General features: G+C 38.0%; 2 protein-coding genes across 33 annotated transcripts in view; both read left to right on the top strand.

The window, feature by feature from the left end:
- The first annotated feature begins 6,199 nt into the window (after nucleotides 1-6,199).
- LOC115218256 (disks large-associated protein 5) overlaps nucleotides 6,200-26,066 on the top strand; it is a 20,587-nt gene continuing 720 nt past the window's right edge. Inside the window, exons 1-5 of the mRNA XM_029788004.1 lie at nucleotides 6,200-6,455; nucleotides 18,266-18,429; nucleotides 22,136-22,520; nucleotides 23,738-23,972; nucleotides 25,335-25,663. Coding sequence (XP_029643864.1) covers nucleotides 6,200-6,455; nucleotides 18,266-18,429; nucleotides 22,136-22,520; nucleotides 23,738-23,972; nucleotides 25,335-25,663 — 1,369 coding nt within the window. The remainder of the gene's footprint in view (nucleotides 6,456-18,265; nucleotides 18,430-22,135; nucleotides 22,521-23,737; nucleotides 23,973-25,334; nucleotides 25,664-26,066) is intronic.
- Nucleotides 25,528-26,066, top strand: part of LOC115218498 (disks large-associated protein 5) — a 21,398-nt gene continuing 20,859 nt past the window's right edge. For all 32 annotated transcript variants that reach the window (XM_036508265.1, XM_036508262.1, XM_036508267.1 and 29 more), the window contains exon 1: nucleotides 25,528-25,663. The gene's annotated coding sequence lies outside the window, so the exon portion shown is untranslated. The remainder of the gene's footprint in view (nucleotides 25,664-26,066) is intronic.

Genomic DNA, 26,066 nt, shown 5'->3' with positions numbered 1-26,066 from the left:
ACATGAAGCCAGACAAAGTAAAAACTTCAATGTTTTTAACTTGCATCGGTTCTAAAGGCCGAGATATCCATTCCACACTGAATTTCGATTCACCCGACGAAGAAATGAACCTTCAAACAGTAATCGAAAAATTCGATGCATATTGTGAACCCAGGAAAAACATAACTTTCCTAAGACACAAATTCTTCACATGTGGACAAGCGGAACATCAAAAATTCGATGAGTATGTAGTAGAGTTGCGCCAAAAGGCACAACAGTGCGAATTCGGCAACCTCACAGACAGTCTCACCAAAGATATTCTGATATGTGGAATCAGACACATGAGATTAAGAGAAAGATTATTGAGAGAACCAAATTTAGACCTACAAAAAACAATTCATGCAGGTCAGAGTGCAGAGCAAACACGACTCCAATCAAGGATGCTAAATGCCACATCCAAAACAAGAGATAACGAAATCTCGAGGGTATATAGTCAACACGACAGAAAAGGCGCCAAAACTCAAATAACCCGCCATATGCAATCCAGACATCAAAACGAACAAGGCGGAAGTGACAGAAAGCCCGCGAAGTTTCAAGCGCCAAGTCAACACTACGTCACTAACTGTCACTATTGTGGTTATAATCACAAAAGAAATAAATGCCCAGCATTTCACAAGACATGTGAAAAATGCAAGAAACAAGGACACTATGCAAAAATGTGCAAATCAAGAAAATTTGTACATAAAGTAGAGATACATACCGACGATGAATCAGATGACGATACACATGCCCTCGAAATGATCACTGCAAATAATTCCCGCGTGCACAAAATCGAAAAGTTCAAGACTCCAAAAGACATTTGGACGGTCGAACTAAAAGTGAACAACTCGAATGTAACATTCAAATAGATACAGGAGCAGACGTAACCGTACTGCCATTCAGAGAATATAGAAATATAATTCCAAAACCACAACTGCAAAAAACTTCAACTCGATTATCAGCTTATAATAACACAGCTATAAAAGTGCTAGGAAAATGCACAGCAGTCATTAAATACAAAGAATTATCAAAGCAAATAAAATTCATTGTTGCAAAAACAAACTCGCACGCAGTTATAGATGCAAAGACAGCTGAAGATCTGAACCTGATTCAGAGAATTTCAAAAATAAATTCGTCGAACACAAACGACATATTAGAAAAATATGAAGACTGTTTCGGAGAAATCGGCACTTTGTCAATAACACATCATATCACAGTGGATCCACAAATAACTCCTGTAATTCATCCACCAAGATCGGTTCCTTTTTCTATAAAAGAAAAACTCAACAAAGAATTAAAAAGAATGACAGAATTAGATATCATAAAACCTGTTAGTGAACCTACAGACTGGGTAAATTCCCTAGTCATCGTTGAAAAAGCCAACGGAAAACTCCGACTCTGTTTAGACCCCAAGAATCTAAACAAAGCCATAAAAAGGCAACATTTCAAACTCCCTACAGCGGAGGACATTTTTGCACAAATGCATAACCCTAAATATTTTTCAAAACTCGATGCATCTAATGGATACTGGCAAATTCCAGTTGACGAAGAAAGCTCCCATCTTTTAACGTTCAACACACCTTTTGAAAGGTATCGCTTCACACGACTACCCTTTGGAATTCACAGCGCCAGTGAAGTTTTCCAAAAAGAAATTTCAAAAATAATAGAGGGCATAGAAGGAGCAAGAAATTCACAGGATGACATCATAATCTGGTCCAACACTTTAGAAGAACACACAAATAGACTACAACAAGTTTTCTATCGAATCCGAAAGCACGGATTAAAGTTAAATAAATCAAAGTGTATCTTCTATGAATCACAAATCAAGTACCTTGGGCATATATTAACCAGCGAAGGGATAAAACAAGATCCAACCAAGGTACAAGCAATCATTCACATGCCACTGCCAACAAGTAAAAAAGAATTACAAAGATTCCTAGGTATGACAATTACCTATGTAAATTTTTATCTAACTACTCCGAAGTCACAGCACCATTGCGCCAGCTTCTACAGAGTGACACGTTATGGTCATTCGACAAACCACAAATCGAAGCAATAAAAAAGCTAAAAGAAATGATTACCAGAAAACCAGTGCTACAATTTTATGATCCAGATCTACCAATAAAAATAACTACAGATGCTAGTAAGCATGGGCTCGGAGCGATACTTGAGCAGAAACACAACGAAAGATGGCTACCTGTTTCGTTTGCATCTCGTGCAACAACTCAAGCGGAACAAAACTACTGTCCGATAGAGAGCGAAGCTCTCAGTATAGTTTTCGCATGCAAGAAATTTCATCAGTTTATATACGGAACTCATTTCAGAATCGAAAATGACCATAAACCGTTGAAGCAAATATTAAAAAAATCGATCACTAAATCCCCCCCCAGAATCCAAAGATTTCTACTAACATTACAAAGATATGATTTTGACCTAAACCACATACCTGGTAAAGAATCAATTGTTGCAGATACCCTATCACGTGCATACCTTGAGCAAAATACTCCAGAAGTACCAGACGAAGATATGAAATCGCACATTCATGCAGTAATAAAAAATTACCCCATAACCGACACTAAATTAAAAGAGTATAAAGAAGCCACTGCAGACGACCCGTCTCTACAGACACTCGTCACATATACAAGAACAGAATGGCCCCCAAAAGACAAAATACCAATAAACATCAAACCATTCGTATCCGTTCGTGATGAAATATCAATCGTCAATGGTCTTGTTCTAAAAGGTTCAAGAATAATTGTACCTAAGTCATTACGTAGAGAAGCTCTACAGGAAATACATACCGGACACATGGGTATCGAAAAATGCATAGAGAGAGCGAAGGAATGTATATACTGGCCCGGCATTAACGCTCAAATCAAAGACATGATTAACACATGCTCATACTACATTGACTACAAAAATCAACAAGCAGCCGAACCACTAATAAATCATGAAATACCTACTACACCATGGACCAAAGTGGGTACAGACGTATTTCACCTGTCTGGAAATTCGTATGTCACAATTATTGACTATACAACAAGATTTTTTGATCTACACGAAATAAATGATTGCCAGTCAAAAACCGTAATCAAAAAATTAAAAGAAACTTTTGCTAAATTCGGAATTCCGCAAACAGTTGTAAGTGACAACGGTCCAGAATTCAATTCGGCTGAATTCAAAATATTTGCAAAAAATTGGCATTTTAATCACACGAAGACAAGCCCGCATTATCATCAAGCGAATGGCATGGTTGAGAGAAATATACAGACAATAAAAAAGACGCTAAAAAAGGCATTCAAAAGTGACGAAGAACCTCAGTTAGCGCTCTTAGCATTACGCACGACTAAATTACAAAATGGTGCACCATCCCCTGCAAATCAAATAATGAATAGAACATTGCGAACAAATCTCCCAAACATATTACACGACAAAATTGGTATCAGGCCTCACGAAAAGAAGAAATCAAACATTACAGCAGAACTCCCAGAGTTAAAACCACACGACACGGTTAGAATTAAGTTTAACAACAATTGGTTTAGAAGGGGCAAAATAATTAAAAACTAGAGCAACCTCGTTCATACTTAGTAATAACAGAGGAAGGTAATATAGTCAAACGAAATAGACAACATATTCTTAAAACAAACGAACACGTTCGCATAACAGAAGAATTAGATTATGAAAATATATTTCCAAAGTCAACAAACACGCATGAAAAAACAAAAACAGCACAACTACAGAATTCAACACTACAAAATAATAAAACCACAAAAAGTGGACGACGAATAATTATTCCCTGTAGATACAGATGATATAAATAAAAATAAATAAAAAGAAGGAAGATGTTATATAATCATCACAACAAACATGAACAATCAACGTCGCCCATTGTCTCCCTTGATAAAAGGACTTTCACTTTGTTTCCCGCCAAAACAATTAACTTGTACAACAACGGCAGTCGAATAAAGTATCTTGTATCGTTAACACGTTGTTTCAGTCTCTCTCATTTTCTTAATCTTTCATACTAAGTACTCACTACTTCCTTTAATACTCAATACATTATATATATATAACAACAACACCACCTACTTTCAATATGTATATATATATATATACATACACACATATATATATATATATACATACACACGCAATGACATTATGTATTAAGTGTCAGTATGCTGCTAGAGGGAGAAAAATAAACAAAACTTTTGTTGTTTAATATATGTTAGAAATAGGCAAAAATATTTAGTCAAAGGAAGGCGAACGAACACACACACACACACACTTATATATACTCACACACCAAGGCGGCGAGCTGGCAGAAACGTTAGCACGCCGGGCGAAATGCTTAGCGGTATTTCGTCTGCCGCTACGCTGTGAGTTCAAATTAGGCTGAGGTCGACTTTGCCTTTCATCCTTTCAGGGTTGATTAAATAAGTACAAGTTACGCACTGGGGTCGATGCAATCGACTTAATACCCATGTCTGTCCCTTCTATGTTTAGCCCCTTGTGGATAATAAAGAAATAGGTATTTTGTCTGTCGTTACGTTATGAGTTCAAATTCCGCCGAGGTCGACTTTGCCTATTATCCTTTCGGGGTCGATAAAATAAATACCAGTTACGGACAAGGGGTCGATCTAATCGACTTAATCCGTTTGTCTGTCCTCTCTGTGTTCAGCCCCTTGTGGATAGTAAAGAAATAGGTATTTCGTCTGCCGTTACGTTCTGAGTTCAAATTCCACCGAGGTCGACTTTGCCTTTCATTCTTTCGGGGTCGATAAATTAAGTACCAGTTGCGTACTGGAGTCGATCTAATCGACTGGTCCCCTCCCCAAAAATTTCGGGCCATGTGCCTAGAGCAGTGGTTTTCAACCAGGGTTCCGCAAGAAGTTACAAAACAGCTAAAATCGGCAGTAATTTTTAATTCTCCTGTGCAGATATGTGTGCATAAGACTATTAAATTATTGCACAGGGGTTCCTCAAGCCAGTGGAATGTTTCCTTGGGGTTCCGCTCCAGCAAAAAGTTTGAAAAGCACTGGCCTAGAGTATAAAAGTATATAGTTATCGCTTATAACTATTTTGTAAAGAGTTACAAGCTTGCTTCCCAACCACATGGTTCTGGGTTCAGTCTCGCAGCGTGACACCTTGGGCAAGTGTCTTCTACTTGAGCTGACCAAAGCCGTGTGAGTGAATTTGGTAGACGGAAACTCAAAGAAGCCCGTCGTAGATACATACATGCACGCATACACACACACACAGGCGGACTTCCGGAATAGCTGTCCCATATAAGTTGTAATTTCTTTGTCGGGATTTTTCCAATTTTTTTCTTGTATCCCACATTGCAAAACAACGGGGTAGAAGCTATAATGTACGTTTTTAAACACCTCCTTTCCTCATGGTGCCTTCACGGAGGTTCAACTTGCCGAATCTGTACACAAACAACTTCCTTTGCAAAACAGAAGGGAGTACATAGAACCGACATGCTAAAATCCCAAAATGCCAGCCAAAAATTCTCATGTACGATATTTTATTAGGTAAATTTTTAAAATATGCAATAAAATGGTAATTAAATCAGTACAATTATTTTTAGTAATCACGGGTTCCGTCATTATCTCCTAAAGTATTATTTACATTAAACGCGTGGAATCCACGTCTGGTACAAACATTCTGAAGTGTGCAGAAATGTTCTGTCTTTAGAAGGCAATCCATTTATTGTGGAAGAATGAGGTATATCTTGTCTATGTGGTTGCTTTCCTTTGCTATCTGAGATCAGTGTTTACAAACATATTTTGTAAGTTTACCAAAAATGGTTAGAAAGTCATGTTAAAACTTTTTTCGGTTCTTTAAGATGAATAAATTTTCTTTCTTTTAAAGTCTTTCTAAAATTAGCAATGAAGGGGTTGTTTTTTAAAATATAAGTCTGGGTTCTACAATTTTGGGGAGAAAAAGAACACTTGTATCTTATTAAATGCAGAATAACAAATTGTGAAGAGGGGAGGTAACTACTACATTTCTGGTTCTTTCCGTTAGATGTCGCGTTGTTTCAACAGTCAACCAATCACTATCAACCGCTAATATTCAAATCATTTTTACCCAACTTAATGTGTGCTTGTTGGAAAGCCGAGTTTTGCTGTTGAATTGTTTATTTTGAAATTTTAACGATATATTCTTATCAATCATGTCATCCCATCAAACTGCTTACAAATGTACTGAACGCATTGATCCGAAAATTAAACGTCGTCTTCGTCGATCACAAGAATGGCAAAACAAACGTGATGAAATGGTCAACAGAAGGCGCAAAATAGGGGTAATGTCTCCTTGTACGGAATTTGATCTTTCTCTAAATTCTCCCGTGTTGGAAAATGCATTGACGAAAACTTCCTCGGGCAAAGAAAACAAGAAAATAATCCGAGATAATAAGAAACAAGAGAAATGTAAGTTTACATTGTTTTTACAACATAAATATTTACATCATTATGATGGAGGTACATAAAAAATGTTCGAAATAGTTTTGAAAATATTTTAACTTGTCATTTGCCATAGTAACGGCGCTTTATTCAGGTATGAATACATGTGGAGAAATGAATTTAGTATCTTATTTCTTCTGTTAATGAGCTTAAATAATTGTTATGTTTATAGTCGTAGTTTTCCCCCCCTTTTTTAAATTTAATTTTTTCTGCCTTCATCTAAGTATTCCATTTTATGTACATGTCCCATACCATCCTCCATGTTCATGAAATTTTTATGGATCAAAATTCATTTATGAATATATTTTTGAAGGCGTTAAATTTATATATATATAATTTATGGGCGGCACTAGTATACACTACGGTTCCCGTCGTTTATTTTCATTGTCGAGTACTTCCGTTCGTTAAATACTAAATTAAGGAAACACTAGTTTCTTGATCGTATCCCTTTAACGGAATCTACAGTACTTACTTTAACATAAAAGCACTCTTGATAAAATGAGGTTCAGCACGAGTCAACGACAAAACTTCAACAAGGTCGTTCGAACTGCAAGAGTAGCAACCAAATCTCCTTCAAATCAAACCTTTTTTAAAAGAAAAAAAACACTAATGTAGTTCTTGATGCAGTCTCTGGGGTAAAAAAAAAAAAAGTGGGGATCGTATGTATGATCTGGATTTAAGCAATAACATTTGTAGAAATCAAATAAAAAGGAAAAAAAAATTGTCATAATTGTAATTTACTCATTCGAATGTATCTATACAATTTTTGTTGGAAATATTTATTATTAAGGAAGTCAGGAGACGGAGAGCGTAAACTTGTTTTTGTCGGATCGTTAGTCTTGGCTTCACAGCTATATTTTTTTTCTTTGCGTATTAAACCTCGTTGAAATAGCAAATATTTTTATATAAAGCAACAACCTTTAGATCGTAACCTACTTTATTTTTGTTTGTTACCTTGATCAAAATGATTATTTCCTCAGTACCACTTAAATACAGGGTCTCTTAACGGTACTACTTAAATACAGGTGTTACGTACAAAACCGAAGGCTTGCCACATTTTAAATGTACGCTGTGTGGACGTGTAATGACACCCTAATCCTAAAAACTAACCCTCCCCTTCATAACGTTACGTTGATGCATCCGGACCTCTGTTTAAATAGTACCGTTTCCTCTTCAGTAAATATGTCCTAAATATCAATTAACAAAACAAAGATTTCTGACCATGACTTATTTTTCATTTCTCCCAATCGCTTTTATATCAAACATCATTAACAGGTCATTGTTACTGTCTTTTTTATGTTTTATGTGCTTCTTAAAAGAAAAAAAAAAGAGAAAGAAACGATGGGCAAATACGCATAATTTTCGTTGATTAATAATTTTCAAAAAATGCAAAGCCAAAAGAAATATCTTTGTCGATATAATCTCTTGCCAGTTACAGTTATTAATTTACAGGTGCGTTAGGTGTTTCATACCTCCATACTCCTTAGTCCTCACTCATCTTGTACCCTCAAGTTCCACCTCTTCACACTTAATATCTCTGATCGCTCCTATCGTCTTTTCGAAACGTGATTAGCTATGTAGCTCCTCTACTGCAGCGAATCCTGCTCTGCTCTAGCTCCTTTTCACTTTAATTCCTCATCTAGCATGAACCCGACTCTTCTCGGGGCTTGTAGTCTTGCAAACTACATGATAGCCCCCATTAGTGCTGGTAGTGTGAGAAAACACCCGGTACACGCTGTAAAAGGGCATCCATCCATTGAAACCATGCTAAAGCAGATGCTGGATATTGATGCAGTCTTTGGATCCATGAAACCCTGCTAAACCAATCCAACCCAATGCCACTATGGAACATTTAAATGATAATGATGGTGGTGATGGCCTATGATGACCGTAAACAATTTGTCTTTACAATCTGTGTGCTGACATTAAAAAGGAGAAACACATGTACACACAGATCAATTCCTTTTGTAAAAGACTCCAAAAGCAGTCGAAATGCTGTTCCTATTTTTATGTCCGCATCTTCTGTTCAGATGAACTGTTTGCAACATGAAGGTGAGGTTGAAAGGAACTCAGCCACCTCGCTTTTTTCCTGTTTTTGTTTTCTTTGTCATTGTTTTAACATCCACTTTTCCATGCTTGCATAGGAGGGACAGTTTTTTGATAGCTGGGATGCCCTTCTAGTCACCAACCCTCTCACTTGGTTTCCAAGCCAGGTTGATATTTTCCCATGGGCAGACATGTCTTCACAGATGATTGGAAGCAAATGATACCACTTTTTGGTGATAATTGTTTACAACTATGTCAAGACAAGGAGACACAAAACTATTCACACATACCATCATCATCATTTAATGTCAGTTTTCCATTCTGGCATGGGTTGGATGGTTTGCTCAGAGCTGGTAAGGCCAGGGTATGCACCAAACTCCAGTGTCTGTGATGTGCTCAGCTGCTTGCATGTTAATTTCACCAGCAGGCTGATCGGATCAACTGGCCAGTTTCCATCTACGGATCCCACTCACAGGGCTTTGATTGCCCAGGGCTACAATTAAAGACACTTGCCAAAGGTACACCACACAGTGGGATTGAACCTAAAGCCATGTGGTTGGGAAGCAAACCTTTTAAACATACAACCATACCTTTATAGCAAAGTAATTGAGGGCCCTAGGCACCAGGGCTGTGGTGTCAGAGTCGGAACCAATTAAGGGGTAGCTGGAGTCGGAGTCGGTAAAATAGGCCACAATCAGTTAATTACATAGAGGAGTTGGAGTCAAAGTTTTTTGTTTTGACTCCACAGCCCTGCAAGGCACTCATCAAAACAATTCTCGTTATTCTCACCTGATGCATACAAGCAGAACCATGTGCGTGTGTGTTTTGACATATACCTCTGTACAGTTTTTTTCGCTACCCTCTTAGACTCGCACACCATCACCAGCATCATCGACATTCTTTAACATCTACTTTTACATGCTTACATGGGTCAGATGGAGTTTATTGAGGCAAAACTTCAACAGCCAGATGCCCTTCCTGTTGTGAACCCTCATCTTGTTTCTAAGCACGGTAATACTTCCCCCATGGCCAAACATGCTTTCATGGAGAATTGGAAATGAATCACACTGCTTATATGACAGTGGCACTCATTTACAACTATTGTGCATTGTCAAGACAAGGAGAGAGACATGCATCTCTTATTATAAAAGGCAGATTTTATCTGCCTCCCTTTGTATCTTATAGAAATCTACAATATAGGATTTCTTCAATTACAATTTACCTAGTATTTTTAAGAGTAGAATGCATCGGGTCGTGCCAGGTCCAGTTTTTAAAATTTCAACCCCAATTAAGCAAAATTTAAAGAAAACTCACATTGTTGTGTATAAGTCAAATGCTTTTCTTAGTGTGGGCTACAGCACACGCACACACACAGTGTGCAACGAATAAAGTGAAAGTAATTCACTTTTTGTAGTGAGTGACTCTTTCACTCTGCATTCCCACTTCCTCTTTACACACATAGGCACGCAAATATATAAATAAAATTGTAAGCTAACGTGCGTGTGTGTGAGGGTGCGTGAGTGTGTGACAGGAAAGTTTTTTAGGACGAATATAAGACCTATATCCAAGTAGCAGAAAGATCGCCCAAAAGTGTATATAGATATTTAAATGTATTTATATATTCATCTATACACAGATGTATCTATAATGTGTGTGTATATATTTCCATAGAGGTAACCTTTCACTCCATACAAAGTTTTTTAGGACGAAAATAAGATCTAAAGTTATCTCTAAGTAGCACAAAGATTGCCCAAAAGTGTATATAGATATATAAATGTATTTATATATTCATCTATGCACACATGTATGTATAACGTGTGTGTATATATTTCCATAGAGGTAACCATTCACTCCATACAAAGTTTTTTAGGACGAAAATAAGATCTAAAGTTATCTCTAAGAAACAGAAAGATCGCCCAAAAGTGTATATAGATATTTAAATGTATTTATATATTCATCTATACACACATGTATGTATAATGTGCGTGTATATATTTCCATTCAATCCATACAAAGTTTTTTAGGACGAAAATATTTATATATAAAAGAAAGGTTGTGTGTCTGTCTACTCCGATTTAGATTCCTAACTACTCCCACATTTTGCGATGCAGTTTAACCAGTCGTGATTCATATCGAGCCCTTCTGGGTATTAGCGCGTGTCTACGATGAGTCTATGATTTTACAAATAATTTACCATCATTTTTTTCCATTTTAATGCATATTTTTTTAATAAAGGGAAGTAACTCTCAAACTTCACACCAATATGCGTGCTCATATGCGACGTAATATCACATCAGCAGCATTTCCTCACACCCTCCTTGCACTTGGCGAAGGCAAAATACCAGGGGATGAAAATGGTAATATTGCCATCGATTCCATTTGTACCATTGTTAAGACACCTTCTGATCTCAGAGATGCAGTGTTCCCAGATCTACAAGCTAATTATCAGAATATGGATTGGATTGGCAAAAAGGCTATACTGGCCCCGAGGAATAAAACTGTTCACCATATTAATGATGAAATGCTAAAACTCATTCCTGGGGAAGTCTATGTATATCAGTCTATCGATACAACTCCTGACCCAGAGGACGTCATCAACTATCCAATAGAGGTACTCAATTCCTTTGAGCACCCCGGACTACCACCACACTTTCTCAAACTTAAAGTTGGTGCCCCTATAATGCTCATCAGAAATTTGGTTCCCCCAAAACAATGCAATGGCACACGTTTGATCGTTAAGTCTGAAACGAACTTAGTGATGTGGGGTGTGTGAATATCCTCGTGCACTTTTGGGGTGCACAAAGCAATCACTCACTAGCCGTTGCTTAAATAATCCAGAATTCTACCAGTCAGAAACAACAAGACGCAGACGTAAAATATACATATAACTACTTTATTCTCTTTCTTGGTAAACAATAACAATAAGTGTGTTATCTGATGTCCTAGGTTCGGGCGCGCACCGCTATAAGTTAATAGATTGTAATATTTACAATGTCCAGCCCAAAAACAGAAAGGGGTCAAAATGGCGTCGAACAGGGAAGTTGAAATGTGGTCGGCAACAATTTGGTTAAAGGTATTTCGGCCGACTGCTGCTAGAATCAAGCCCTGACGGAGAGAGAATATACGTGTGACCGTCGCCTTCAATCGCTGGTTCCCAAGTCCTCGATGACTGTCGCTAGTGGTCAAACGTTCTACGACCCCTTTGCCTCGCTAACTACCACGATAGGCAAGCGGGTCGTGCTTCCGGTGGTTCGCGCATGCGCGAGAGGGCCCTTCCTTTCTGTGCCTTGGTGAAGGCACCAACACGCGCGAAATACAAATGGTCGGTGCGTGAGCGCGCACCGTTATAATATCACTACAGGCTCCCCTCCAGTGCGTACGCACGAAAGGAAACTTATTGTAGTGACTGCAAAACTCAAGGTGGACACCAGATAACAAAATAGCACACAATAATATAATGGCAAAATTTATAACATACACAAGAAATTTACTAAAGGAAAAAGAGAAAAAATACTCAATGAGCAAAAATCAAGAGTGCATGCATGAAAGTGTATACGTCACAAAGTATAGAGCCTTCCGCTGAAGGGAGCGAAAGAAAAGGCAGAACTCACTGTTAATGAACCTAAACGAAATTAAAATCCAACTTCTCTAAAGGTAGTTGATCCTGCAAAATAGCAGTTAAATCAATTGCTGCAGGAGAGGAAATGGAATTGACAGAAGATCGCTAGTAACACAAAAGGCAAAAGTGCAAACATGCTGGTGTGATGCGCGACACAGATAATTTTCTGTTAATTTACGTGACCAACAAGGGTCTAACAGGGAAAAATAATTACGCCTAAACATGGCGCAGCGCATATGAACATCCGACATGAGTCGGGAAAAGAAATCAAGCTAACGCAAAACGTGTTGCAAAAACAAGGCAAGTACACGTGCGAAGCAATAGGCGCATGAAATGCAACAGTGCTTCCAGACCGAAAAACAGCAAGAATATGCCAGTGGTTGAGCGATTATATGCCTCGTTCGCACAGGAACAAAAGTATGACATGCTGGCGCGTTATAATGGACAAACAACCCTCTCTATGTATACGTGACCCCTAGGGTCTATAGAAATGAGGGGTGTCCACAAAAGGCAAATTTAGCATGGAAAAAACTAGCGAGAAAAGCATGTGTGACGTATGTATGTGAGAGAGAGCATTTATGTGTGTGTACGTGAATGCGAGCATAAATATAAAAACAGCGCATAGAAAAAATGTCTCTCAAGTGCTATTTCAGACAAGAATTAATTTACCAGTCTGTAATAGCCTGATGTACAATAGCAGTTCATTCTGTAACAGAAATGTTGAAATCACAAAATGCAGATGCCGGTTGAACACATATCGTGTAGCGGTTGTGGCTTCAATGCTGTGACAGGTTAACTGGAACAGAAGAATCTCGTAGATAGACGGTGCTGTGAATCCTTGGTGTGCATATGCACAAAAGGCAAGTGGACCAAACTTCCGCGAGTTGCTATGTACATCTTGGTGGAGGTCGACGGTGTTGAAAGGCGACGTTGGTGGTGGAAGGCGACTGTAGTGGACTTGGGACAACATCGTTCTTAGTGATGATGGCGACGAAGATAGCGACGACGTGAAGTAGACAGACGACGATGGTGATGACGAAGGCAGAGAAAAAGCATCGATGAATTGATGGCGTTCGTCATCATGGCTGTAGAATAAGAAAAGGGGCTCCTTCTACAGCTGTTTGTGGTGGCCGGAAACAAATCATCGTAAGATGAATGCGTAGAGTTAAATCGTGTTCCGACTTCGCAGAAAAACTGGATTTTTTTTGTTGATAAGTGATCTCTGGTTTTAGACCAGAATCACGTCGGGGTCACCAGTGAAACGAACTTAGTGATGTGGGGTGTGTGAATATCCTCGTGCACTTTTGGGGTGCACAAAGCAATCACTCACTAGCCGTTGCTTAAATAATCCAGAATTCTACCAGTCAGAAACAACAAGACGCAGACGTAAAATATACATATAACTACTTTATTCTCTTTCTTGGTAAACAATAACAATAAGTGTGTTATCTGATGTCCTAGGTTCGGGCGCGCACCGCTATAAGTTAATAGATTGTAATATTTACAATGTCCAGCCCAAAAACAGAAAGGGGTCAAAATGGCGTCGAACAGGGAAGTTGAAATGTGGTCGGCAACAATTTGGTTAAAGGTATTTCGGCCGACTGCTGCTAGAATCAAGCCCTGACGGAGAGAGAATATACGTGTGACCGTCGCCTTCAATCGCTGGTTCCCAAGTCCTCGATGACTGTCGCTAGTGGTCAAACGTTCTACGACCCCCTTGCCTCGCTAACTACCACGATAGGCAAGCGGGTCGTGCTTCCGGTGGTTCGCGCATGCGCGAGAGGGCCCTTCCTTTCTGTGCCTTGGTGAAGGCACCAACACGCGCGAAATACAAATGGTCGGTGCGCGAGCGCGCACCGTTATAATATCACTACAAGTCCTTATCTCCCACCGTAAACTTATATCAATATTTGCCTGAATAATCATCATAATCCAGTGCAATCATTAACAGTACTTTCAAGCAATTCAGCCCCGAGCAACGCCGGGCAATTCTGCTAGTACACATATATAAGGAAACTAAAATTGTCACTAAATGTGATTAGGGTGGTAGAAACACCTACATTGCTAGAAATGAGAGCTAAAGTGCTCTAATGCTGTGGTGGTCAAAGCACATAATTGTGTACATATATACTGAGAGGGACTATATAATTGTCCAAAAACACCGTTTGAGAATTCCTTATACTGACGGGTCAGTTTCAGCTATTTCCATTGTCTCATCAGTAAGGACTGGCCCTAGGTGTTTCTAACACCCTAGTCACATTTAGTGACAATTATAGTTTTCCTTTTTGGTAACACACTGTAAACTGCTGTCTATATTATAGTTTCCACTTACCAAACCTACTCACAAAGCTTTAGATTAAAATTTGAAACTTGTGTTCATAGGTCTCTAGGTTCCATACTGATGCAGTTATTTTTCACCATCCATCAACTCCTTCTCACACAACACCACAGAATTAACCTAGAATTTGATTGCAAACAGCCCCAATGTATGTTTTACTCAATTGCCTTTTGTTATTTAATAATTTCAGTTGCGGGGGTGGGGTGGGGTGTTTTCTCTCTCAAACAAAAGGTCAATTTTGAAATGTCAGACCTCCCACTCACCCATGCCATCTTCTTCTTCCCCAACACCATACAAACTTAATCCAAATTCAAGAATGTATCTCTTCACTTATAATGTTATTGGTTCGACTTGATTCAAGGCTCTTGAACTTCTCTCATGCGAGTGGAGGGTGAAAGTGAGAAATATGTTTGGAACGTGGGGTTCAAATAAATATCTTAGGAACTTAGGTTAGCAAAACTAAAAGACTAGGTTTCTGCAAATTTTGGAATGTCATCATCATTGTCAGTTTTCAGCAAATCTTTTTTTCTTTTCCTAATGGCAACTCTGACATGTATACAATATGATTAAATGAAAGACATTTATGAAACACTTTTACTTTTTATAATTATTATTATTATTATTCTTAGTTTTGCTGTATTAACCCTTTAGCATTTAAGCCAGCCATATCCGGTCAAAATATTCAACCAGTTTTAAGTTCAAACTGGCCAGATCCAGTCTCTCACGCTACCTTACAATATTATTCTAAACATTAACAATCACATCATTGAAATCTCAAAGCTGTGAGATGACTAATGCAAATCAGTGTGAATAAGTAAACATTACATTTGACAGAGAAATCTGAATGCTATAGGGTTAGTGGGATGTGATGGTCCTTGGAAGTTTTTGACCTTGCTGACCTCACAGTTTTTGGGTTCTCTTTAGACCAGTGGTTCTCAACTAGATTCCATGTAAGATTTTGTTAAAATTTATGAGGTGGTAAGTAGCTTGTTTACAAACCACATGGTTCCAGGTTCAGTCCCACTGCGTGGCACCTTGGGCAAGTGTCTTCTATTATAGCCTCAGGCTGACCAAAGCCTTCTGAGTGGATTTGGTAGACAGAAAGTGGAAGAAGCATGTCGTGTATATATATATATATATATATATATGTATGTGTGTGTGTGTGTGTATGTTTGTGTGTCTGTGTTTGTCCCCCAACATCACTTGACAACAGATGCTGGTGTGTTTACGTTCCCGTATCTTAGCGGTTCGGCAAAAGAGACCAATAGAATAAGTACTAGGCTTACAAAGAATAAGTCCTGGGGTCGATTTGTTTGACTAAAAGTGGTGCTCCAGCATGGCCGCAGTTAAATGACTGAAACAAGTAAAAGAATAAAAGAATAAATTGGTTTACTCTTTGACTATTCTTGAAATATTTAAACACTTCTCTTTATACAGTTCCTAATAATATTTAATTATGAAATTGGAATCTGATTTTTTTAAAACATCAAATTAAATGTTTATAGGGATCCACCTAAGTAAAATAGGGAACCATAGGTAGAAAAATGGTTGAGAAACACTGCTTTAGACAAACCAGGTTCCTATTCAGCTTGCTGAACAGAAAACAGTTAACCATTTATCTTCAGAGTGGATAAGCGGCTTTCAAGTTATTATAATGGCTTATAAGGTCTGGGTTGATGTCTTATTGTATTATTATTATTATGGAATAACCCACTGAAGGCATCATATTAAAGTGAGTTTTTTTTTATGCCTTGTCTATTTTATTTGGTTCTAACCTAGTTTAACCTTTTAACATTCAGATCTCTTTGTCCAATTTATTGCTGTGAGAGGCTGGATCTGGTCGGTTTTAACTGAAAACAAGTTGAATAATATTTTGGCTGGATACAACTGGTTCAAGTGCTAAAAGATTAAGCACTCAGTCCATCATTTTCTGTAAAAATTCAGTGATGCGTTGTATAACATCTTGGTCTACAGCAATGGTTTCTCAACCAGGGTTCATATGGCCTTTGGGGATCCATATAAGATTTTGTTGTTAAAGTTTCTATGCAAGAAATTTGATACATGTCTACAATACATGAAATATTTTAACAATTTTTTTTTATATATAATTATTAATAATATTTAATTATAAAAATACAATAGGCTCTTTTTTTAAAACCTGGGATGGCTCTGAGGGTCCACCTGAGCAAAATAGGAATCAACAGGGTCCATAGGAGTAGAAAATGGTGGAAGATCACTTGTCTACAAATTCCTCGTAAAATACCAGAAATAGGTGGTAGTGCACTATGAGAAGGCTACTTTAGATAGAGCTGGTATTCTATCTTGTGGGAGATTAATTTGCGTACATGTTGAGAAGTCTTTGAGGAAGTTCTTTGAAAATATCATCAAACTACAGTTGGCTGAAAGTCTGTGGGGTTGGCCATAAACGGGATTTCAAAGCTTTTGCACCTGCTGATGATCTTAGTGATTGGCATTGGCAAAGAAAGGTAACATAAATCATCATCATCATCATCATCATCATTTGTTTTCCACTTCTCCATGCTTGTGCGGGTTGAATGGAGGTTATTGAAGCAAATTTTCTACAGTCTGGTGCCCTTCTTGTTACCAACTCTCACCATTTTCCAAGAACAGTAACATTTCCTCAGAGTCAGACATGTCTTCACAGTATACTGGAAAAGAATGATCCTGGTTGCATAACAGTAAACTTATTTATGACTATCACGTGTTCAGACAACATACAAACACTTATACATACATACACACATACAAATATATGTATGTAAATATGTATAGGTATATCATCATCATCACTGTCGTCGTTTAACGTCCGCTTTCCATGCTGGCATGGATTGGATGGTTTGACTGAGGGCTGGCAAGCCAGAAGGCTGCACCAAGCTCCAGTCTGATCTGGGAAAAGTTTCTACAGCTGGATGCCCTTCCTAAATCCAACCACTCTGACAGTGTAGTGAGTGCTTTTTATGTCACCAGTACGAGGGCCAGTCTGGTGGTATTGGCATCAACCACGCTCGAATGGTGCCCTTAATGTGCCACTGGTATGTACACTGACTATGGTTACTGACAGTATGTGTCTTTTAAAAAATATTAAAGGATTGCATTTGGAGCTGACATTTTTTTTTATCACGACAGGCAGAAATGCTGGTGGATTATATGTCTTAATCATGTCCTGTGATGTCATCTGGCTTAGTGGCTAGATTGTTTGGGTCATAACAAAAAGGCTGTAGTTTCAGTTCCTGGACTGCGCAGTGTGTGAAGTGTCCTTGAACAAGGTAATTCATTTCACATTTCTCCAGACTTCTCAACTTTAAATGTTGAGGAAGGAGGAAGGCGCGGACCTGCCTTTCCCATATCGGACTTGTCAGTCATGAGTGTGCATGCACGCAGCGTGGACAGCCTTCCTGATCTTCGTGTGTGAAGCTGATGATGATGATGTCTCCAGACTTCTCAACTTTAAATGAATACCAACTTAGAGCTTCTGCTCTCTCTCTCTCTTTAGTTGTCACATCCTCAGTTCTCCACAAGACCTGGGGTAGAAGAGCTGATGAGGAGTGTCTGTGTCTGCTCATAACTTAATAGGCACCTAAAACAAATTAACAAAACCATGGTACATTTTACCAGCTCATAGTTATTGGTGAGTGACAGCTATGGCTATTTTAGTCTAGTAGTCCTTATCTGCAAATTTTGCCTGACATCTTTTTCTTTCATAAGATCTTTTCATGGATTCTTCTCATTATTATTATTATTATTATTATATAGGCAATGAACGGCTGAAAATGCTGCAGAAATGGAAGGAAGAGAAAGAGCTGCAACGGAAGCAGGCGGCACTGGAGAAGGCAAAGTGTAGGCCCTTTGTTGTGACAGTCAGCCGACAACCTGCTAAGTCTGCCTTCGATATGAAATGGGAGCAGAAGTTACAGAAGGTAGTAACTATTTTAAGCTTTTTCTTTATTGAAATACCTATTTATTTACATTGCTTAGAATTAATCATCCATTATCTTGTAGCTTCAAGATTTCAGCGGTGTGATTGTTTTAGAGTGACATTGTAGGTTGGATGCGAGAGGTCACATGTAGCAAGTTTAAAAACTAAAGGGTTAAATATCAATTTCCAAAACAATTTACAATTTAGTATGAAAAACAGCTTGTTAGCAACACTCAACAGCAACAACAACATCAGTAAAAATGGACTTGGAAATGTGAATAAGTAAATATACAGAAGCGATGTTTGCATGTACATATATATATGTATATATATAACGATGAGAATGTGTCTGTGTGAATCCCTAAAACTTGAGAACTACACAACCAATTTCATTTAAATTTTACACATGCCTTACTTAAGGTTCCATGTAGTGTCATATGCCAAAAAAAATTTTTAACTTCTTGCCTAGTGCAAGCCCACAGCAATTTCATATCTTCTCCATATTTCAGTATTACGTGTCAAAAGTGAAACAATAACATCTCTCTATTGTAATGTCAGATACTTTCACTTCAATAGTTTGACTTTAATACTGAAACTATTAAAGTGAGACTATTATCTCACATATGTACAGGCATACATACATACATATATATATATAATATATATATACACATATATATGTATATATATATAGATGCATCTATATACATGCATATATATATAAATGTATATATATAGATGTATCTATATACATGCATATATATATGTAGGCGCGGGCATGGCTGTGTGGTTAGGGAGCTTGGTTTCGGGTTCAGTCCCACTGCGTGGCACTTTGGGTAGGTGTCTTCCGCTATAGCCCCGAGCCGACCGGAGCTTTGTGATTGAATTCGGTTGGCGGGAGTTACTGCCGTGTGTGTATGTGTGCGTATAGCTGCTCAGTGCCTCTCCGAAAGAGAGAGAGAGGGATATATATATATATATATATATATATATATATATATATACACACATGTATATGTATAGATGTATTTCTATGGCGGTGCCCCAGCATGGCCACAGCTCATAAGCTGAAACTAGAATCAATCAATCAATCAATCATATAGATGTACACATATATATAGACATATACATGCATACATATATATGGGTGCAGGTGTGGCTGTGAGGTAACAAACTTGGTTCCAAAACACATGGTCCTGTGTTCAGTCCCACTGTGTGGTGACTTGGCATGTGTCTTCTGCTATAGCCTCAAACCAACCAAAGCCTTTTCAGTGGATTTTGTAGACAGAAACTGAAAGAAATCAATCGTATATATATATATATATATAGGCGCAGGAGTGGCTGTGTGGTAAGTAGCTTGTTTACCAACCACATGGTTCCGGGTTCAGTCCCACTGTGTGGCATCTTGGGCAAGTGTCTTCTGCTATAGCTTCGGGCCGACCAAAGCCTTGTGAGTGGATTTGGTAGACGGAAACTGAAAGAAGCCTGTCGTATATATGTGTGTGCATGTATGTTTGTGTTTGTCCCCCTAGCATTGCTTGACAACCAGTGCTGGTGTGTTTATGTCTCCGCCACTTAGCGGTTCGGCAAAAGAGACCGATAGAATAAGTACTGGGCTTACAAAGAATACGTCCCGGGGTCGATTTGCTCGACTAAAGCCGGTGCTCCAGCATGGCCGCAGTCAAATGACTGAAACAAGTAAAAGAGTATATGTAAATGTGTGTGTGTCTTTGTCTCTGTGTTTCTCCCTTATCACTGCTTCACAACTGCTGTTCGTTTATTTACATCCCCATAACTTACTGGTTTGACAAGAAGAAACATAGAATAAGTACCAGGTTTTTCAAAATAAAAAAGTGTCTCATATTTTTCTTTGCCCACTCAGTTGTATCTACCAATTTATCTTTTTTTTTTTTTTTTTTGTGTGTGTATATATATATACATGTATGTATATGTGCATATCAATATCTATTATATCAAAGTCAATGTCTTTATGTGTGTTTTGTGTGTTACTTCTACATCCAAAAACACTGATGCTAATGAAATTTGGAACACAAAATCCAAGCCTAGGGAGAAGGATAATGCTGTGTGTTTCATACAATTTCATGGACCAAAATTACTGAATGGATTCTTATGATATTTGGAACTTAGATTCAATGCATAAGGGTGGGAATAATGCAATATGTTTAGTTTGAATTTCAGATGGCTTAAAGGGGGCAGAACCTCCATGAAAATTCATAGATTTTTGATGTTGATGAAATTTCAGCCATGGGTAATTGACACACATCAAGAAGTATTCTCAAAGTTTCTACTTCTCATGAGGATTCTAAGGCACCCTAATGGGGGCCTTAACTCCCAAATTTTAGTCATTTCTTTTATGATCCAAAACCAGGTCAAAAGTACTGAATGGATCTTCACGAAATTTGGAAATTATATTCTATGCATAAGGGCCATAACTCCCGTGACAATTCATATATTTTTGTTGATGATGAAATTTTAACCATAGATATTAGACACAGATGAAGTAATATTTATAAAATTTCATCTTACAAGTTAGAAACACCTCTTCAGTGGGACTTAACACCCACAATTTAGTCATTTTATCTCAGCAAAGACAAGTTGTACTCTTGGAAGCTGTAGGATCACCTGAGCATAAAAGATAAGCATTATTTGTAATTCAGTGGTACAACAGTGTAAGAGTTTGCTTTGACATACACTTGCATTGTGATTTCTGCAATGTGATGCATAAATTGTCGAGTAAATGAGAGGCATATTTTCCTCCACTGATTCAGTTGCAAAGAGTTGAGTAAAGTTATTTGGTTGCAGACCTCCTTTCAGTCTTTTTATTATCACTGGGTCACACATAATCCCCAGATGGTAACATTGATTTCAAGGCCTTCCCAGATGAGTGACTGGTTATTCAAAGACATTCATAGATTGTAAATTTATTCTGTCCAGTTACGTATCAGTATAGTGTTCATTTATAAACTGCAGAGGTGACACTTTCATTTCTCCTTAGCCCTCACGTCACACAGTTGTTAATGTTTATTTCAGTTGGGTCACGCCTTTCCAATTGCTATAGAATCATATGCATCTTACGGCTGAACCTGTCACCTGGATGGTGAGGAATCCTACATTTTGAGTGGTAACGACTTGGGTAGGGTAGCTGACTGCTTATTGTGATCATTCATCTTTTCATTTCCTGTAGCTTTGCTCTCTTTTACAAATCCAGTGAACATATATTTCCTATTTCAAAAAAATTCAAACAATAGATATAAGACCCAAGTTAAAAAGATTCTCAACAATTCAACTTCTCTGGTTGACATTAAGGCACCCACTCCCAACAGAGGCCTTAACTCTCACATTTTAGAGCTCCATGACCTCCATTTTTCAGGAGCAAAATCCTTTTAACATGTTCTATAAGACTGGAATTTTGGAATATACACATAAAAATCAGTAGTATGGGATACATGTGTCATGATTACAATGTTTTTAGGGTGTGTAAAGAGGGAAATAACCTCACCTGCAATTTTGATGAAATTCAAATCATAGGTATTCCAGTTCATTACAGAAAATATAACAGAAAAGTCTAATTCTTCAATTGCATGTAACACTGGCAATGCCAGGTATCTCTGCTAGTTTTATATAAAATTTGATTTTATATAAAAAGAAAAATAGCTTAATTTTATTTATTTATTTATTTTATAAAGAAACAGGTGAAAACTACTGTGCCAGTTGCGGAACCTCCCCGCAAAACAAGAGCAGCCACTGCTACCACTAGATCTACCACTACTGCTACAACTACTGCTGCTACACGTGCAACAACCAGAGCTACAACTCGCCAAGCTGATGTTGCCCACAAGCCGAAAACTTCGTCTTTGGTTTTACCAGAGAAAAAAGGACCCACCAAAAGGCAGCCAGCTCGGCTTACGGCAGCAAGTGAGAGCAAGAAAGTACCATTGACTACACAAACTAGAGTCACCAGGCAAACCAATAACAGCAAAGCAGCCACCAGAGCAACTACTAGGACACTGCCTTCCACAAAAGCTAAAACAACATCAAGTGTAACTCAGAAACAGGCAAAATCGAAAATTGGTAAGCGTCTTTGACAATGCCTCTGTTAGAAAATGTGTTTTAAATTTTGAATTTAGAAGATTCATTTTGATAGAAATCATATTGTTTGGCTTTGAAGAGAAATTCATTGAATTGATTTGAAATGTTGACTACAGTTCAATAAATCTTGAAAGACATATAACAAATATATGTGCCATCAGAGTGAAGCATGATGCAGGTGCAGATTTCAGTGTACACTTGAGCAGTGTCACACTGGTATGCGCTATACATGACTTTTTGGAAGTAGAGAGGTTAAATTGTATTCTGTCACATATATATCTATTTCTTTATTACCCACAAGGGGTTAAACACAGAGAGAACAAACAAGGACAGACAAACGGGATTAAGTCAATTGTATCGACCCCAGTGCGTAACTGGTACTTATTTAATCGACCCCCGAAACTCGACCTTGGCGGAATTTGAACTCAGAACCTAACGGCAGACAAAATACCGTGTGCTGGATACTTTCATGTGCCACCACACAGGCACTTTTACATTTCACCACATAATAGAATTAGAAATGGTGCAGATCATATATTTGAAAAATAAATAGAAATCAGTTTTCTGATAGCTTTTCCATTTTAATTATTAGGTGTTCACAAATTTAGAAACATCATCATCATCGTTTAATGTCGATTTTCCATGCTGGCATGGGTTGGACGGTTTGACTGAGATCTGGAAAGCCAGTGGCTGCAACAGGCTCCAATCTGATTTGGCAATGTTTCTACAGCTGGATGCCCTTCCTAACGCCAACCACTCTGAGAGTGTAGTGGGTGCTTTTTATGTGCCACTGGAACAGGAGCCAGTCAGGTGGGCCTGGCATCAATCATGTTTGGAGAGTGCTTTTTACGTGCCACCTGCACAAGAGCCAGTCAGTGGGCACTGGCATCAACCACGTTTGGATGGTGCATTTTATGTTCCACTGGCAGAGGAGCCAGTTAGGAGGCACTATCCTGTGATGCCATGACAAAGATAAACACACACACACATATATGATAAGCTTCTTTCAGTTTTCATTTACCAAACACACTAACAAGGCTTTGCTTTGCCAAAGGCTTTAGTCGAAGACACTTGCCTAAGGTGCCATGCAGTGGGACAGAATCTGAAACCACATTGTTAAGAAGCCAATTTCTTAGTCACACACCCATACCTGTGTCTATTTTATTAATTTTTTTTATTATTATTTCAATCATTTACAGAATCTCCTGTTAAAGGTAAAAGTAAGCCTGCAACTACGAACAACTTTGACACATTGTCTTCAAAGGTTACAACACGGTCGGAAAGAGAGAGTGTCTCATTCGTACCTGGAAATTTTGTCTTCACTGCTCCTGAAAATCTCCAATCTTATAATTTCTCAACTTCGCTAAGTCCGAACAGTACTCAGAATTTCTTTTTCAGTGGATTCGACGAACCTCCTACCAACAATTTTGGAAGGTATGTATTAGAATGAAAAGAGAGAAAGAGAGTGTTTGTGTGAGCTATCATCATCATCATTTAATGTCTATGTTTCTGAGCTTGCATGGGTCAGATAGACTTTGTTGGGGCAGAGTTTCTATGGCCTCAACATCGCTTGTATGATGGAGATGTTCATTTACAAACATGATGTGGAGACAAGGATACACACACACAGATACATATTGGGCTATTTTCAGTTTCCACCTACCATATCCAGTCACCAGGCTTTGCGAGTGTACATATGAGCATATGTATGTATGCATATACTTATGAACCATCGTCATTGTTTTTCTGACCATTTTTCCATACTGGCAATGGTTAAATGAAACTGTAGCATGGCAGATTTTCGACAGCTGAATGCTTTTCCTGTTGCTAACCTTTACTTGGTTTCCATGTAAGGTTTGTTTTTTGTTTCACCATCTGCTCAGCTGCAAAACATTTGTTTGCTGGACAAAGTAAAATATCACCATGTTACGTTCAGACACAGTTAATGACAACATGCTTAATTCACAGTTATGCACATCAGCCCTTGAAGGGATGAAAGGTAAGGTCAACTTTAACAGAATTTGAACTTACAATGCAGTGTGTCAATAAAAATGCTGCAAAGCACTTTTCTTTCAACATAGGCATAGAAGTGGCTGTGTAGTAAGTTGCTTGCTTACAAACCACATGGTTCCGGGTTCAGTCCCACTGCGTGGCACCTCGGGCTGACCAAAGCCTTGTGAGTGGATTTGGTAGACAGAAACTGAAAGAACCCCATCGTATGTATGTATATATATATATATGTTTGTCTGTGTTTGTCCCCCAACATTGCTTGACAACCGATGCTGGTGTGTTTATGTTCCCGTAACCTAGTGGTTCGGCAAAAGAGACTGATAGAATAAGTATTAGGCTTACAAAGAATAAGTCCTGGGGTCGATTTGCTCGACTAAAGGCGGTGCTCCAGCATGGCCGCAGTCAAATGACTGAAACAAGTAAAAGAGTATGCTAATAATTCTGCTAGCAAGCCAGAATTATTTAAAATATGTCGGCAATTCTATAGCTAAAATAAAAGACATTCTTGTGAAGAAAGTATTTTCAAAAATTCTGTTTTATTTAATCCTTTAAAATTCAGACTACTCAGTCAAATCTAATGCATATTTATTCACATTGTGTTGATTTAATCTTGCATTATGTTATAGCTTTGAGATTTCAATGATGTTATTGTTTATTTTTAGAATGACATTGCAGGGTAGGTGTGAGGAGCCTGATTTAGCCAGTTTGAACATAAAACAAGAAAACTTTGGCTGGATATGGCCGATTTAAATGCTAATGGTTAAAGAAATGACTTTTATTTTTCAGAGTTAGTGATTCACCCACTAAAAATGGTGAGGCAAAAGACGAGGAGACGTCTCCAAACAGGTCTGGAATGGTTGAAGAGAGTGAAGCTCCTGAGAAAGAAGACCAAAAAAGTTTAGTAGCCACCACTTCTACTGAATCGCCATTCACTCCTGTTAGAAATAGTGCTGATGTAGCTGTCTTCAAGACTCCAGTTAGCAGCATTAGCTTAAAGTCGAAAAGGAATCGACAGTCTTCTTCTGACTCCAAACCAAATAGCAAAAAGAAACCCAGGAAATCATCCTCTTGTCTTAAGATGGATTCAGTTAAAGTACCACAGTCGCCGAAGAATGGTAAGTTAGAAAAGACTGTTTCTTTAGACAAGTTGAATGGATGGTAGAATTGGCATTGTCAGGTATTAAGCATGGTGGTGTTTGGTTATGCTCTGAGTTGAAATACTGGTAGGATCGGATTAAGACTCATGGAAACCTAATCACTTAAATGATTTCTGTGCCCCCCATATATATGTAATTCAAAATAAAAACAATAATAAACCATAAAATAAATTTTTTATTTTTTGAAATGAAACAAAACCAACAGTAAAATGGAAAATGTTTATTTTTGTACACTTCCACTTTATATTTGAAACGATTTCTCCTCGTTTATTTTAATTTCCAAGTCTTTGATCAGATCCTCACTATGAATACTCCGATCATATAAACCACTTCCAACTATTTTGACAAATTCAAAAGTGAT

This window comes from Octopus sinensis, linkage group LG13 (assembly GCF_006345805.1).
Source record: "Octopus sinensis linkage group LG13, ASM634580v1, whole genome shotgun sequence".
NCBI classification, from domain to species: Eukaryota; Metazoa; Mollusca; class Cephalopoda; order Octopoda; family Octopodidae; genus Octopus; species Octopus sinensis.
The sequence above is the reverse complement of the archived record's forward strand: the minus strand, read 5'-3'. Positions and strand labels throughout refer to the sequence as shown.